Genomic DNA, 17,688 nt, shown 5'->3' on the forward strand with positions numbered 1-17,688 from the left:
TTGCCGCTGTCCAAATCTGATATGTTGGCTTTGGTTCTGTCGCTGTGCTTTCTGGGATCTGCCTGGGGCCATGCCAGACTGCAGGACCCTCCAGGCCGGTCTTCCATGTGGAGGTTCGGTTTTGACAATCCTCCAAACTATATCGATCATCAACTCTGGTGCGGAGGAATACAAGTAATGGATTGGTTTATTTATTTACATATTTTAAGTCTGATTAGAAGCCTTTAGTTTGTACCTTTTATTACAACTAAAGGGAGTCAGTACCCTTCATACCCATAAAGTTAAATTACTATCCTTTATGCAATTTTTTCTCAAAAAGTTTTCATGATGGAGACCTATAATTTTCAGTGTTTTCAAATGATATCTAGAAGTCTACTGAAGAGAAATTAAAAAAAAAAAAAAAAAAAAAATCTTTTGTATTTTTAATTGATTAAATATTAACTAATTGTGACTTTTTAAATAAAAAAAAGTCCTTGCCATAAAATCAGTTGTTCAAGTGAATGTGTGAATCCTAAAGCAAAAATTTCATTTCAGTATAATTATGGGCAGAAAAATAAAATGGTGAAAATTTCGAAATAATATGTGTGTAGTTTTCTGGAAAAATGAACATATATTACTTTCTTCTATATCTAATATATAGAAGAAAGTATTGGATTCATGCAAATTTTCGAATTTCGAATTTTGACGGATTCGAACGTTTTGAGGTGTGCTGAGTCCATTTCGACTATTTTTGGAAAATGTCTGTCTGTCTGTGTGTGTGTATGTATGTGTGTGTGTATGTGTGTGTGTCACGTCTGTGTGTGACCAGTTTTTTGTGGCCGCTCTACAGCAAAAACTATCGCATGAAATTGAACGAAATTTGGTACACATACGTGACCCTATGTGAACTTGTGCCCATTGGTTTTTGGCGCGAATTCCTCCAAGGGGGGTGGAGCAATGGGACGTTTTTTGAGTTATGCGTGATTGCTATTCCTCAGGAAGTAACTGGTGGAATCAAACAAAATTTGGTCCATATGTTGCCCCTAACTGGAGCAGCTGCTGATTGAATTTTGGTGTCTATAGCTCAAACGGGGGTTGAGTTATAGAACGTTTTTTGTCGTGAATTGTGACTGCTGTATCTCAAGAAATAACGAACGGAATCAAACAAAATTTTTTTGACAAGTAGCCCTTAGTGGGTATAAGAGCTGATTTTATTTTGGTGTCAACAGCTAAAAAGGGGGTAGCGCAATCGCCCGTTCTTTTTTTCCATTGTGAGTGCCCTTTCTCAAGAAGTAATGCTACGTTCTGTTTGAAATTTGGAATATATGTGAATCCATACGTAAACAGGCTTTGGTTCAATTTTGACTCCAATCGCTCCAAGAGGTGTTGATTTTTTTTTTTTTTTTTTTTTTTGCGAATAAAAATAGTTTTATTAATGCAACAATAAGAAAGATAAATCGTAATAGATTGTCGTCTGCGTATTTCTCGTGATTTTAATTGTATGGAAATGATCGGAAGTATTATCTCAATTATTTAAAATTTTTAACTGTTGCCATCTTATGTTTTTTAATAAATAAAATATTTGTAATTAATTCAAGTAAGGCTTTTAAAGTAACTTTCAATTTTCGCTCTTTGTTTTGTTTTTACAATAATTCAGACATTGGGATGGTCGTCAAGTTTTTGCATGTGTCATTTTGTTTTTGTTAGGAATATTGCTTCCCCGTCAAGCATGGGGAGGGATCAGAAAAAGGAAAAATATAGAAGAAAGTTTCGTGATGGCCACAACATACTAGTTTTTAAAATTGATGTTTTGAGAAAATCGCATTAGAAAGTAAAATTGTACGTATATTTTAATACTTTTAGCCCCTCTGTTGAATATTTTGAAATTATAAAGCCTGAAAAAAAATTATTTTTAAGGTTTTAAAGTACCGTCTCCTCTTAAACTAGCTCAACATGTGTCAGATATCTTCGCCTTAGATTTTAGAATCAAGCAGGAACTAGTTAAAATACTGCGCTTAAAGTGATGAAATCTAAGGGTTTTTTTTAAATGCCGTATTTACTCGCGTAAAAACCACCCTCGTGTTCAGGCTGCATTGTTAGTTTTGAAAATGAAAATTCGATATGAGATAGCCCCCACATGAAAGTTGTAGACACAGGAGCGCCCATCCCCCAAAGAGCAAGGTCGCACCTCCTAAATATCACAAACAGCCCCAAAACGCTAGGGCCCTTCTCAAAAATCAGAAAAATATCCCCGAAAACAACCCCCTTAAAAATTTAAATGGCTCCCCTAGTAGACAGGATAGTTTATCATTCATCAAATAGCAACCGCTTAATTAGTTCTAAATTTTAAAATAATTTTATATAACAAAAAACTTTCTCGCATATCAGCCGCAACTGAATTTTTGCTCTAACAATTTGGAAGGCAAATGTGCACACACGCATCTTAGTGTTTTTCCAAGAGTACAAAAAGATTCTTTTAAATTAGAGTACTATTTTAATATTTTAATCAAATTATCTAAATTTAATTTAATAATCAAGTTAATGTGGTTGAAAAGGTTAAACATCAATTTATAAAATATATATGCACAGTCCGACAATTAAAAAAAAAAAAATCTGAGGAGCTAGGAAAAATTTATAGACGACACTCATGATAAATCGTTTTTTCAGAAGTTATCTCTTCCAGAGAAAACTTCGCCGTGACATGATGGGTTGGCGATTAGTTTGTGATGAACAGCTTAACTTTAAATTAAAAGAAAAATAACAATATTAAATTGATTTAAACTAAAAAAAAAAGTTGAAAAACAAAGCAGAAAAATACCTTTCTTGAAGTATTTCTTCTGCAATTTCAAATAATAATTTAATATATATATATATATATATATATATATATAAAGAAATTCTTGTTCTGTTCAGAATACTTTGATATAAAAAGGATGTAAAACAGCTGTATAAATATTGGCACCATTATATTTATATGATATTTCCTTGTAAATCGGCAACTTTTTGGGCTTGGCCTAAATTCCGTATTTCTAAATTAAATTTCGAAGTTGCATTCGAAGTGAAGTTTACACATACTTCAGGTCTAAATATGTTGTTTGGGAGAAAAATAGAAAACGTTCATGTTTAAAGAAATCTAAAATTTACATTAATATTGTTTTTTGTTTTTATATATCGTTCTGAGTGAACTAGTCACTAAAGGAAATACTTTGGTCGCCTGGCCGACCTCACGCCCGGATTAGTCAGACCCTGTGCATACATATTTACATAAAAAAAAACTTCATAAGTGATTCTGAAGAACAAATTATTCACACCTTAGTGCAGAGGTTCCCAAACTTTACCAATTCACTGCATCCTTTGAAGAATTATGATTTTCTCACAGCACCATAGCCTATGTCTAATTTATGCACATATATTGATCCCATTCACACCTTTGTTTCTTTTTGAGGCACCCCACGGTGTGGCGGCACCCGGTTTGGGAACCCTTGCTTTTTGTGTGTTTCCATTAGTACAAAAATACTGAAACGAATTAAAAGGGCTATGAAATTAATATTTTGGTTAATTTTTCTGCACTTAATTAAATCATCAAGTTTATGTTGATGCACGGTTAAACAGCATTCATTTTCCCTTGAGTTTGCATAAATAAAATTACAAAACTACCCAAAGTCAGGGATTAATTTTTAATTCAAACAATGCAGGAGCTCTATCAAGGGCTCAGTAAAATCTTGAATAGTTCGAAGTTTCGTCGAATCTGTAAAATTTCACCGAAAAGAAAAGATGTACAGGAACTAAGCTCCTATAAGCTTCCAAACAAATCAAGCTTTGCTGAAAGTTTAAGATCCTAACAAAGAACTAGTAATATAATAAGTAGAGGAATTTGGGGCAAAGTTAAATAGTTCAAATGAAATACGTTTTTCTAAATGAACAAATTGAAAATTACAGAGGATGAAGGAAGAACAATGTATTATTGCATTAAATAGCTTGTATTAGTATGTTATTTTTTAGTTTTAGCAGTAAATTTGGATCGTGAAATAAAATTGGAAAATTTGTACTTTGTTCCATGTTTAGGGCAAAGTGATAATTAAGCATTTTTTTTTTGTAATATTTTCTATTTGATTTTTAGAAATTTTTTTCGTTGAACGAATGAATAAATGACTAAATAAAGCAACAGTTAAAGAATGAATAAACATATGAATTAATGAATGATTAAAATAAATGAGTGAACTGTGAATGAATAAATTTGTTAATGAATGCTTAAGTGAGCAAACAAAATAATCAAGCAAAAAAAAAATTAATTTGAACTTTGACATCTTGAAGTCAAATTATGTTTTTCGCAATCACGAGTGTGTATGTGTACGTAGGCGTGTGTGTTTATGTGTGTGGGGGCATGTTTGTTTATGTGTGGGGTGTATGTGTATGTGTGTAGGCATGTGTGTTTGTGTGTGGGGGTATGTGTATGTGTGGGTAGTTGTATGTGTAGGTGTGTGTGTTGTTTGTGTGTATGTGTAGGTGTCAGTATGTATGCGTGTGTAGGTGTGTGTGTTGTTTGTGTGTATGTGTAGGTGTCAGTATGTATGCGTGTGTGTGTATGTGTTTGTGTGTGTAGGGGTAAGTGTGTGTAGGTGTATGCGTGTGTAGGTGTATGTGTAAGTGTAGGCAAGTAAGTGACGCAACCTGGAGACGGTTTTCGCTAGAGAAGCAGCATCGTAAGGCCGACCGATGGTGTCGCTGTAGAGGGAGGCGACGGGAAAGTAAAATCATAGGAATTCAAAACTGTCAAGTGAGAACAATAAGCAATCGTGATTGCTCAAAAAAAAAAAAAAAAAAAAAACACTAAGAGACGTTTAATTTTATCACTAACTTCGTAGAACGAGCTCTAAAGGCCACATTCCATTTAAAGCTCTAAAATCTTATTTAATTATTTATGTTTTTAAGTATTAGACGATATTGAAGATTTAAAATGTTGTATGTACTGTTCTAAAGTAGCAGACGATATTTAATATTTAAGATGTCGCATTTATTGTTTTGAAGTATCAGACGACATTTAAGCTTCAAACCATATACTTAGATTCAAAAATATTTTTGAATCATATTTTTAAGTTCGTCTCCAAGTAGGGAAAGATTATTGATTTTTTTTTTTTTTTTTTGCTCATAAATCTATTACACTATAAATTTCTTCACTTAATCAGTTTTGAGTCATTTGTGAAACGATACAACGAATTAACACTTACACTTCATTGTATAATTTTATCATTATTATATCGCACACAGTATCTAACTTTTTTCGAAGTTATCTAACAAATTGACACACAACGCTCCGCTTGACATATGTGATTCGCTTCTTTTTCACTGCGCTGTCCTTCAATTGTTTATATCCCGTAATCATTCAAATGTACTCTACCGTGAGAGAGCGGCCAAATGCACAAAACAATTTAATTGTATAAATTCATTCAAAAATTTACGATTTAGCCCGTTCAACAACAATTCGTCAGCGATGTTGTCTTTCGCAACTGCCCTGTGCCTTATTGGTACCGTCCTAGGTCATGCCAGGTTGTACGATCCTCCTGGTAGGTCATCCATGTGGAGGTTTGGATTTAAGAACCCTGCCAACTACGATGACTCAGAACTGTGGTGCGGTGGAATAGCTGTAAGACTATTAATTTTGATCTTATAAATATGACCTCTTGTGTTAAATACTTATGTTAGTTTCAAAATACTTACACGTCTGGGGTTTTGACATCAGTGGTACAAGATAAAGATATTTTCAATCTCATTTTGGCAAAATAACCCTTCGGTTTTCAGCCGAATGAACTTGAATAACTGTTTTGTGGATATAAAAACTTAAGCTTTCATGGCCAGTGGAGGATTTTCCAGCATTGTAGGCGGCGGTACACCCATTACCTTGCTGGCTGGAAATTCTGGACCATAACTCAATGTCGGAAATTCCATGGTCCAGTCGCAAAGATACTCGATGGATTCAATTTAGGAATAGAATTGCGGTGTACAATTCAGGAAAGCCTCTACATCAGTCGTAGATAGTAATTTAAATTGCATTTTCCGTGACATGATGTTAAGCATGTCTTCGTTTCATTAACCCTCCCGAAGAAGATCCCTGAGGGGCAAGAAATTATACTAGATTTTGCTGTATTGAATGAGCATTTGATTTATTGTCAGTGCATGCTCAAAGCGTGAATGAATTGAAAAGTCTCAGGAAATGATAACAGTGCCGTACCATGAGAAAATAAACAAAAAAATTCACTTAGGGCTCAAATGAATCGCTTTTCTTTAAAGGGACGTAAGTCAACACAGTTCTTAAACGGACTTGTTCTTTTTCAATAAAAAGTGATTCAAATGCCAAACGTACGATGCAAATTTGAACGTAACTTATTCATCTCAGTTGACAAGCGGTTTATTTATTCTTAACTGAAAATAAATATTAATTGGGTCTTATTTATGTTAAATAAATAATAAATAAATAAAAAAAAACAAAAATAATCATTCGTTAAAAAAATTACAATGAATTTGCTTTAAAAAACATGTGGTATGCTTTAAACACATCTTTACATGTATTTATACAGTCATGCTCCTTCCTTTATTCAAGATTACTTTTCATAAAAAAATAAATGTCAGGAATGCCATTATTTATACATAAAATTTCTGAGTTAAACAATAAATCGACCCAATTTTGGTAAATTAATGTAGTTTTGCTTCCGCAATGGGCCGTAAAATAACATATAGACCAGCCATTTACACAAAATTTACAGAATCAATTTTCACAAAACGTGTTGTATGTGCATATAATTAAGATTGCTGCTTAATAGTTAAGTTTTATGTACAGAAGAGGTCCATTTTCTGCTGCAAAGCTGATGGATCTTAATGGGTTAAGGGGAGTTGGTACCTTAAAATCTTTTTTAAAAATGTTTTCTCTCAGTTTTTATATAATTAATATATTCAAGGGTTTTCAAACGACACAGAATTCTTCTTTTATGTAGATTACTAGGGGGCTCCGTCCCCTGCTTGTTGCCGCTCACCAAACCACGAAGATTAATTCGCAATCTTATTTGCTTCGCAAAGATTTAAAACGTCATTTAGAAAGAATCAGATTAAAAATGCGTTACGAGTTTCGATTAGAAGAAAAAGCACTCCTATCACGAGTTTTAAACTAACTTATACTAACTTGCAGAGCTATAGTTGCTAAGGGGCTCCTGAGCATTGCAAAACAGCAGTTTTTTTACGTTTGCTAAGTCGCTCTCAAATTTGTGGGCTCTAATATATTTTGCTCTTTAGCTAAGGACTTGAACTGAGTTGAGCATAGGAATTTCCGTTAAAATAGAAACCCTTATATATGCTGCAGTAAATTATTGAGAAAATTGAATCAAGCGTTATTTGATGCAGAAAAAAAATCTCTCTCGAACGACATAGAATGTTAAGGGATGTGGGAAATCTTTCATTCCTTTAATAGATAATTCACGTGAAATTTTATCTCAAAAAATTAAATATAGAAAAACTAATTTGAAATCTAAAATTAAAAAAAACAAACAAACCTCCGGGTCTCGGAGTAATTTTGTACTAAATTTCAAGACTGTTGGTGCTATGGGGTCTCCTAAACACAGACCCGAACAGACTTCCTTTCAGAATTTCTTTGACGTTACTTTTTTAAATATATAGAGAAAAGTTACTCAATTTGAATATTAAAGGGGTCCTAGGATGTATTGAAATGTACGTACAATTTAGCTTTTAAACGTAACTTTTTTAAAACGTCTATTTAAAACTCATGCTTCTTTTTCGAGAAAACAACTGAAATTTTTACCACATTTTAATTATTATGCTGAAGTAAAATTATTGCTTCAGCATGCTTTTTTTCCAAACATGCGTTTTTATGGTCAAACATGATCTTTTTTTCATTTAAAAAGTGACAATGGATTAAATTTAATAAAGTATGAAGTAAACTAAATTGCCTTAAAATTTCACTTCAGTGTACCGTATCTTAAAAGCAATGTGAAAATTGTAAGACTTTTGAGAAAAAAAGTACACAAAGTTTAGCAACTTAACAGCATTACGCGTATAAAAAATACTGATTAGATTTAATGATGTCTTAAATAGTGAATACACTCAATGGTGACTTTTACTTCTTGTAGAAACTTTGGGGAAAGAACAAAGGCCAATGCGGCATCTGTGGAGATGCTTGGGACCTTCCTGAACCAAGACCAAACGAGGATGGGGGCAAATACGGTAATGGAATCATTGTGAGGACATACAAATCTGGACAAGAAATCACAGCCAAGATTAATGTCGTTGCCAACCACTTTGGATTCTTCGAATTCAAGCTCTGTCCAGTGAAGGCCGGAGTGAAGGCAGACCAGGCTTGCCTGGATCAGCACCCCATCGCCTTAGCTGATGGATCTGGATACCGTTTCGATTTGGGTAGCAGGAGGGGGATTGTGGAAGTAAACTTGAGGTTGCCCCAGGGCCTCAAGTGTGAGAGATGCGTCTTCCAATGGCACTGGAAAGCAGGTATGTTATATTCCAATACTTCAACAATGGTATAAAGAAGTACTTTGCTTTGTTCTTTGAAGTTTTTAAGTAGAATTCGTGTTATACGCAAATGTGTATTTGTGTCTATGAGGCAGTAAGGAGAAAAGGGATGTTAGTTGATATTTTCAAGTTATGAGTAAAACCTGTTTAAAGTTCCGGTACCATGTAAGCTTTCCCTGAAAAGTTTTGCCAAATCATGCTGTTTAGCTGCACCTATCAAGGCAGAGATTCACTTACCATTTTTACTGATTGTCTCTAAATTTTTAATTTTGGCATCCCTTTGTTTCTTACTGTCTCATACGTAATTAATTGTATATTTTCACTTTCTTTGATGTTAAGGCCTCTTACACACGAGGCGGTTAATAGTATCAACTTTTCGAAACAGTTGCCTCTCAACAAGTTGACTGGCATTTTTCGTTGTCTTCACACAAGGAAGCTAGTTGAATCAACGTTTCTTCAAATAAACCAAATTTATTCAAGCAGCTGCTCCACAACGCTGTTAAAACTGAACCGAGTTGGTTATCAACTAGTTTATTCGTGTGTAGGCTGTAGAGCGAACGCTTGCCAATGACCCAAAGAGTGTAATCAACTAAAAAGTTGATGTAATGAGAATGGTAGCGGCACACCAGGCACAGTTGACTGCCGTACGAAGGATGACAGGTTATTTTTTTCACTTTTCTATCTGGTCACACTTCCTAATAACCACCCGTTCGAAATTAGATTCAACAATGTTTGCTTGTGTAAAGAAATCTAATGCTCGTAACTGTTTCAAAACGGCAAATTTTCGAAGTAACTGCACATGACTCACTTTTTTTATCCACAGTTTTTTTTTCATAAAGGAAAGATTGACTAAAACTATTTTTGTTTTTTGTGACTTGTGAGTTTTTCTCTAGTCGTCCGTTTTTTTTGTGCATATTATCGCCAAAAACTAAAATTTACCACCAAAAATATAAAAAGTACTAGAATAGAAAGAAAGTTTGTTTTTATTTAGATGTAAAAACCTTTGGGAGAGTAAAAATTTTTTTTGCAGATTTTTGGAATTTTTAGTACATAGTTTAGGAATGTAATAGTGCATATTTGCATGCATAATTTGATGATTTTTCTGTGCATATAAACTGGGTTCTGCTTAAAATAATTTAATGTACTCTGAAAAAGAGTTAAGTGTTTGGTATTTATCAAAACTGAAGGAAGACGTTTGATACATATATTTCTTTTGCGCAAAAAAAGAACAGAGAAAGTTATTATATTCTTATATGCCATTACTTATTTTCCATATCTCGAATGTATAATGCAAAAATATATTTTTAATAAAAATGAAAACTTAAATTATCTTTTAATGCTTTAAAATGAACTAAAATAACTGAAAATTTTCGACAAAACAGTAAAATGTTTCAGAATCGAAGGTTCGAGCTAAATTTTCAAGAACACGAAAAGGCTTAGTAGAAGTAAATTAGTACTAGTCTTTTGTCCATTTTTATTTTCAAAGTAATGTTATGAGTTAGCAACTGATTTCAAGAAAGGAATAACACGAAATTTACTTTATATCCTGTACAATAGTTAAAACTTAAAACAATTAAAAACTTAAAATAAATAACTAAAAAGAAGCCAAAAACAAAAGAATGAATTAGAGTTTTTTTAATGATTCATTCTATCGGTTTCTCCTCACAATTCGTTTGCCTCTTCTTTGGGGTCTTCTCTTAAAGGAAGAAATTTTACTAAGTGACTGCTAACGATTTCAGAAAAACAAAAAAGAAAAAAAAGAAGAAGAAGAAAAAAAAAGTCTGTGTTTCTGCGATGAAATGCTTTGGTTAAGGATCTGTTTTTGCAATCAGATGATTTGCTTTCAGAACTTTCATACAGAGTCCTTTGATCGTTACCAACATTTTTATTTTTGTTATATTCCTTTCGGAAACTTTGACAAAGAAGAAAAAGGAGGTATAATAAGTCCTCAATAGTTTAGCTAAAACATTAGACGGGGAAATTTAGATGACGCGGAGCATTTGGCACGTTTTCAAACTTTTTTTCAAAAAATAAAAAAATAACCCACCAAAGAATTAAATCAAGCCATTAAGTAATATATAGTCCGTCAAAGAATTAAATTAAGCTTTTAAAATATTCGCCAAATAATTAAATCAAACCATTAAAAGTTGAAATGTTTCCCCAAATAAGTATATCATCCCATTGAAAAAAGAAAAAAAAACATGGTTGTTCCATCAAAATATAACATCAACGAATGGGGTGCAAAAAAAAAAAAACAGCTGATGTGTGCATCAGATCTTTTTACTTCCTTTAACTCCAATTTAATGCCATTTCCCCATTACTGGCAATTTTCATGTGATTCAATAGTTTACTCTCTAAATATCACCAACAGTGGCCAAATTGAAATCAGTTTTTCTTAAAAAAATTGCCAAATTTGCCGCCAAGTTGGAGCAAAACGTGGCGACCAAAAGACTGGCGATATCCAAGTGTCTGCCAAATTATAACACTACTTGAATTTACATCGAAATTAACAATGATTTCCCCTCAAAAAGGGGCAAAAGACCCCTTTAGAGACACCCGAATGCAACCAAAAGGGGAGGTGCACAACTAGACTCCACCAGGAGTCTACGTACCAAATTTCATCTTTCTAGGACTTACCGTTCTTGAGTTATGTGACATACATACGCACATACATCTATACGTACATACAGACGTCACGAGAAAATTCGTTGTAATTAATTCCAGAATCGTCATTATGGATATTTCGCGTGTTTATACGTTCTTAGGCACTTATCCACGTGTGGTCGAGTCGAAAAAAAAACTCAATATTCATTCGGGGGTGAGTAAAATGGAAATTAAGGTCGATTTTTGAGTGAAAATTTTTTTGCGAATACAATACTTCCTTTTTTGTAAAAGGAAGTAAAAAGCAACAGCACTGTAAACATTAAGAAACTTTTCGCCCATTCGGCATGCTCAACATTATAATAATTCCACGCATTAAACTTAAAATTAAGTTGATCACTAAATTTTCCTTCTCTCCTTCTCTTATAGCCAACAACTGGGGTGTTTGCGAAGACGGCACAGGAAAATTAGGCTGCGGACCTCAAGAATACTTCAGAGGGTGCGCAGATGTCAAGATCGAATAGAATAGTTCTAGTGCCAATTCATTAAGAAAGAACTACTTCTAATGAAACACTATTCAACAAAAGGACAATGCATTTCTCAATCTACACAACAGGTTAAGTATTCCGAAAGGTTGTTTTTCGTTGTGTATTTCCTTTCCAATTGCACACAATGAAGAAAAGTGAATATTTACAGTTACCAACTCCTTGTAAATAAATTTTAAAGAGACTTTTGTGAATAAAATTTTGATCACTACGTATTTCATTTCTTAGACAAGATGTAAATTGAGTGGAGTAGCAACAGTGGATGCCTTTTTTTTTTTTTTTGAAATACGATTTTTTCATTATTGAATTTCTACTTCTTCTACAAGTACGTGTATGACACATAGTGGTACGTATAGACACAATCTTTAGAAACATTTAACTCTACTCACTATTGTATGTTAAAAAACAAAACTTTGTTTTAACCATGGGAAATATTAATGCAAAAGAAGCATAGTTCGAGGTCAATTTAAGTTCTATATTGAAAGCTAACGGCTATGAGGTAATGACCATGCTTGATATATTTAATAACTTATCTATATAGCTTCGCATGAATAATGTAAGAGTTTCATAAAAACGAAAATTCATACATGAAACATATATCAATACTAAATATCCAATGCCTAATCGTTTGCTTCAATACTAGATAGGTATTTTTCTGAAGTTAATAATGGGGTTGTTTCCTTCAGTCAAAAGTAGTACTTTTAGTCACTAAAATTGATAGAATAAGCAAAAAATAATAATAATAATAATAATAATAAAATAAAATAAATAAATAAATAAATAAAATAAAATAAAATAAAATAAAAATAAATAAATAAAAATAACATGGATCCGGAAAATTCTTTCATTTTCCCAACAGTTATTTTTTAATTAATTTTTTAAACTATCCGATTTTCCAAACAAGGCGTGGTCTTGATGACGTCAGAAATGACGCTCTTTGGCGCATCTTTGTACCGCGTTTCCACGTTATGATAATCAAAAATCGAATTAAAATTGCGCTCTATGCTTGCTATCAACCATATCGTTGCCAATACACGTGAGTAAGATGTGAATTACATATTTTCCTCTGTGAATGACAACACTGAATGGCATTTCATCATTTGTGATGTCATCGGCAAGTAATGTAAACAATGAAAGCGCACAGATTTAAGTAATTTTTTTAAAATATTAAATTTAAACAAATTATTTAAAATATAGTTAGAACGTATGTTTTTAAACATGTTCTTTCAGAAAAAAATACTTTTAAAATTTTGGAAACGATCCCATTGAAGGGCTCGGGGCAAGATTGTTATATGCCACATGATATGAATTTCTCAGGAGGCCAACTTATAACTCATAAAAAATATTTGTAGAATTTTTCAAAGGTACTATACATTCGATATTCTTCAATACTAAAACCAGATATGTTTTTCTCAAAACGACACAATCCATTGTCATGTTTAATTCAATTTTATTTATGAGAAACAGAAATTTTGATCGAAAAGTCACTCCTTGTGGCTTATCACATATCTGATCCGAGCTCTTCAATTAATCTTTTAAATTAAACTGTGACAATACTAAAAAAACAATTCTGTACCTCAGAGCCAGAAGGACGAAAATCACATTATGCTATGCTAATTTTATAGGAGAGAGGAAAAACTTTTTTCTGGCGAATGCAAAGGATGAAATGCGCGTTCTTTTAAGCCTGGAAAAAAATTGAAAAGGATTTTTTTGAAAGAATTACGTCCAAATGGCTCGATGCGGAATAGGCTTCTACATGCAATGCACTAATAAACGAAAAATTTAGTTTTTGGACTTACGTCAGTCTGGCTCTGAGGTACAGAATTTAGCACAAGGATTAAACCAAAAACAATGGGGTCGTTTCCAAAATTTTAAAAATATTTTTTTTCTGAAAGAGAATGCTTAAAGAAATAGGATCTGATCATTTTTTAAATAATTTGTTCAAGTTTAATATCTTTAAAAAATTACTTAAATCGGTGCGCTTCCATTGTTTACATTTCTTGCCGATGCATCACAAATGATGAAATGCCATTCTGTATTGCCATTCACGCAAAATATTTAATTCGTATTTTACTCACATGCATTGGCAACGATATGGTTGATAGCAAGCGTAGAGCGCAATATTTAATTCGCTTCTTGATTATCATAATGTGGAAACGTGGTAGAAAGATGCGCCAAATTGCATTATTTGTGACATCATAAAGACCACGCCTTGTTTTCAAAATCGGACAGGTTTAAAAAATTAATTAAAACATAACTGTTGGGAAAATGAAAGTATTTTCTGGGCCCATGTTATTTTTTTTTACCCATCCTATCCATTTCAGTGACTAAAAGTAGTACTTTTTATGAAGGAAACAACCCCATTCTAATTCCTCCTTTAAACATACGAGTCCTACATATTTAACAAAAATGAAAAAGTAAAAATTTATGTTTTTTGGACCAAACATGTTAATCTTCCTCATAGAAAAGCAAAATTTTAATGATTAGATAGAATTTACTTGTACCTTTTTTTTTAAATTCGCTTTACTTACGTAAGTATGAAATTCTGATTTTGATGATAAAAATTTGATTGAATTTTCTTTTCCAGAATAGTTTTTAAAAAACTATCGCTCTCACAGTAATAAGGAACGTTATGTCGTTATGCTTATGGTTTCATGAACACAATAAAACGAGCATGAGTGCATATATTATTGAATTTACATTTAGCATAAATGTGTAATATATTCTGCACAAAGAAACCCAATATCAGACACATTTTTATAAAAATCATTTTCGAATTCATAAAAAATTTAGGAAAATAAGATTGACAAAACGTACTGTCATATATTGTCGCCTCAGAGCAACACTTAAACATCTAATCCCAGAAATAACACTAAGATATCCTACTGTTGCTCTTAGGCGACGATATGGAGAAATAGCTTGAGAGGATTTAGTTGCTGCATAGGATGCATGTTTAAAACGGTTGAAACTTTGACTTCTCAAACACTTGTTTATTATGGTTCACGATTGCTGAAGGTAACGTGCATTTAAAATTCAATAACATCGAAAATGTTACGTGAATGGGCATTGAAATATATGAAAGACCATAGAATTTTACCCCCTTGATGTGAATTGTGCGAAAAACGTCATTAAACTAAAGAATGTCGGATGTGCGGAAAACAATACAAAAGGAATTATACATGAAGTACACCGCCAGCTCAGTCATTTCCAGTCGAGAACTGCAGTTTCGTGCTTATTAGCACTCATCAGCGCAGCATAGGAAAGTGACTGAGTTGATGAGTGCTAATAAGCAAGAAACTGCAGTTCTCGGCTGGAAATGTCTGAGCTGGCGGTGTATTTCATGTATATTTGCTTTAGCCCTGGCTATTGGGCGGTAATTTACTGAATACAAAAGGGTTTAAATCAAATGAATATGTAACTAAATTAAACTAATTATTGTTCGAAGACACATTAAAATCAATCAAAAACATCACTTACTTAACATAATATACACTTATTGGCCAATGAATTAGAAACCCAAGATAAATATTTTATTGGACCACCTTTTGCACGGATTACTGCTCTGATTCGTTTGGGCATCGAGTCTAATAGCTTCTGGAGTGCATTTACATCCAGAGAATACCATGCAAAGGCTATGCAGCTTTTTAGATCTTGTAAATTAGATGGAAGAGAAGAGTGCTATCGGATGCGTCTTTCCACCATATCCCACACATTTTCTATGGGGTTAAAATCTGGGATATGCGGTGGCCAGGGGAGGTGTCGGAAATCAGACTGATGATCAGCGAACAAATTGTCAACGCTTCTGGCACGATGTATAGTTGCATTATCGTCCATGAAGTCTGTCACCATCAGGATAAAAATGCAACATTGTCGGGTGCGCTTGATCTGCCAGTATATCTAAGTATCGCATGCCTATTTATTCACCCTCGAGGAACACCAGGGCACCACTTCCCATGCCAGTAGAACCTGCACCATATCATGATACTCCCTCCAGAATCTTGCGAAGTGCGCATAAGACAAGAAGTTTCTCTCAAAGCTTTCTAATTAATTGGTTAGTGAGTGCATTTTTACCTTGCTTTTCCCAGGAAAAGTTTTTGCAGCTACCCATGTTCCTGGGGTGGTTTCTAACTACACTATATCACCAAAAGTATTGGGACATCTACAAATATTCACATTTTTACGAATTTCAACACAAATAAAAGACCAATTGTTCTGTAACTTTTGTCACATAAAAGTTAGCTTCAACTATCCCTTTCCAATAAAAATTAAATGACCCATGCATGTAAGCTATCAACAGCTCGAGGAAAGCAAAATTGTTTTTTAATGAGTGAAATAGAGATTAAGATTACTTACTTTTTTTCAAAATGAACAAGCTTGAAATTAGTTTTGAAAATTAAGGTATAGATAAAGAAAAAACAATATATTTTATAATAAAACTTGCATTGAAACTTAATTTTTTAGTTTTGGCTGTATATTTGTACCTCCAAAAAAGTTGGAAAATTTTCAATTTTTTTCCATGCGGCAAAATGAAAAATAAGTAATTTTTCTAATCTAATATTTTTATTAAAGATAGTTTATTAAAGATAGTTTTGACCAAATAAATGAGTAAATAAAAGAAAGAATGAATAAATGAAAAGAAAATGAAACATTAAACGCATACATAAATAAACAAATAAATGAGAAAAATAAATCAGTTAATAAAATAGTGAATGAATAAGAAAATAAGTGAATGAATGAATAAATATAAGAGAATTAGAGTATGAGTAAATGTTAATAAAGTAATTAATAAATGAATACGTAAGTGTTTTGATAAAATGTTGAATGAGTGAATGATATGAACTATTTCATTTTGTCACATCCACTTTGTCCCGCATACACTTGACAAAGCATTTAAAATACAAATGATCCTAATATTAAATAAATACATACTGCACTGAATATTTGAAGGTCTCAATTAATATTTCAAATGTTAATAACAATGACTTTATCATTGAAAAATAGCAAAAATAATTTTTAACTTACCACAAAATATTACAATCTGAGAATCAATTTTTGAAAATTGCTTGCTTCATTATATTCTTTCATTTTGAGAGGTAATTTTTTCTAGATTGGAATAGACCATATATGTTACTACATAACTAAAATATTACTTGATAGGTAAAAGCAGAGCAAATACTTCACTTTGCCCCGCTATTTTACTTTACCCCACATTCCCCTACAAATATTTTATATACTTTCGAAAAGTATCCCTGATATTCAAAGAAATAATCATTTCTTTCAAAAGTACGGTTTTTCTTTGAAGGTTTTTAGCTCATAATACGCTTTGTTTTCCATTTACCCTAAATAAACTGTCAGAAAACTTGACAGCATACAAGATATTAAAATTTGAAATTAAAATATGGAAAATTTTATGAGTTATAAATATTTAAAGCAATTAATTTTTCACTGCGCATGCGCGAACGATGGTAATTTATATCTTTCATTCTTTAAAACTCAATAATCCCCCAACTCACAATAAAATTACTATTCAAAAACTTAAAACTTCAGAAAGATATCAGCGATCTAATCAGCGGAATTTCAATAAATCTTGGATATAGGCAGTGACAGTGAATCGTTAGGGGTCGTTCACAAGCTTGCAACATGTACCTGCAATTGTTCAAATTGATTCATCATTCAATAAATAGATTATTTGCAATTAATCCCTCACGATTCGTCGCTTATGCAAGAATTAATGAAATTCGGCTTATCAGATTGCTGAATGTTAAAGATATTGGAATGGTTTATTTTTAATAAAAGGAATTTCTCTAAACATCTACGTATCATTTCATACAAAATTTTAAACTTTTGATTTGAATGATATGAGCGGTGCCTATTTTTACTATGACATATACACACATCCTTATTAGCAGAATTTATGGATGAAAATTGCATTTCGACATAAGCTCTAGTCTGTGATGATATTTAGTTTCTGTCGAGGGATAAGTTGAGAACATAAATTTAATTGCAAATAGCAAAAGTGTCCCCAAAGAGT

At 32.5% G+C, this 17,688-nt stretch overlaps 1 protein-coding gene across 2 annotated transcripts; it reads left to right on the plus strand.

Annotated features, from left to right (window-relative positions):
* LOC129220530 (uncharacterized) lies at positions 1–11,862 on the plus strand. Of its 2 annotated transcripts, none has more exons than XM_054854958.1 (3): positions 1–174; positions 8,115–8,490; positions 11,542–11,862. In XM_054854958.1, exons 1-3 carry the CDS (start codon positions 22–24, stop codon positions 11,634–11,636), a joined length of 624 nt encoding a protein of 207 aa, XP_054710933.1. In that variant the 5' UTR covers positions 1–21; the 3' UTR covers positions 11,637–11,862. The 2 variants fall into 2 exon arrangements, with proteins under 2 accessions (XP_054710933.1, XP_054710932.1); XM_054854957.1 differs by lacking the exon at positions 1–174 and adding an exon at positions 5,451–5,623.
* Positions 11,863–17,688: the final 5,826 nt, after the last annotated feature.

This window comes from Uloborus diversus, chromosome 4 (genome assembly GCF_026930045.1).
Source record: "Uloborus diversus isolate 005 chromosome 4, Udiv.v.3.1, whole genome shotgun sequence".
Lineage (NCBI taxonomy): Eukaryota > Metazoa > Arthropoda > Arachnida > Araneae > Uloboridae > Uloborus > Uloborus diversus.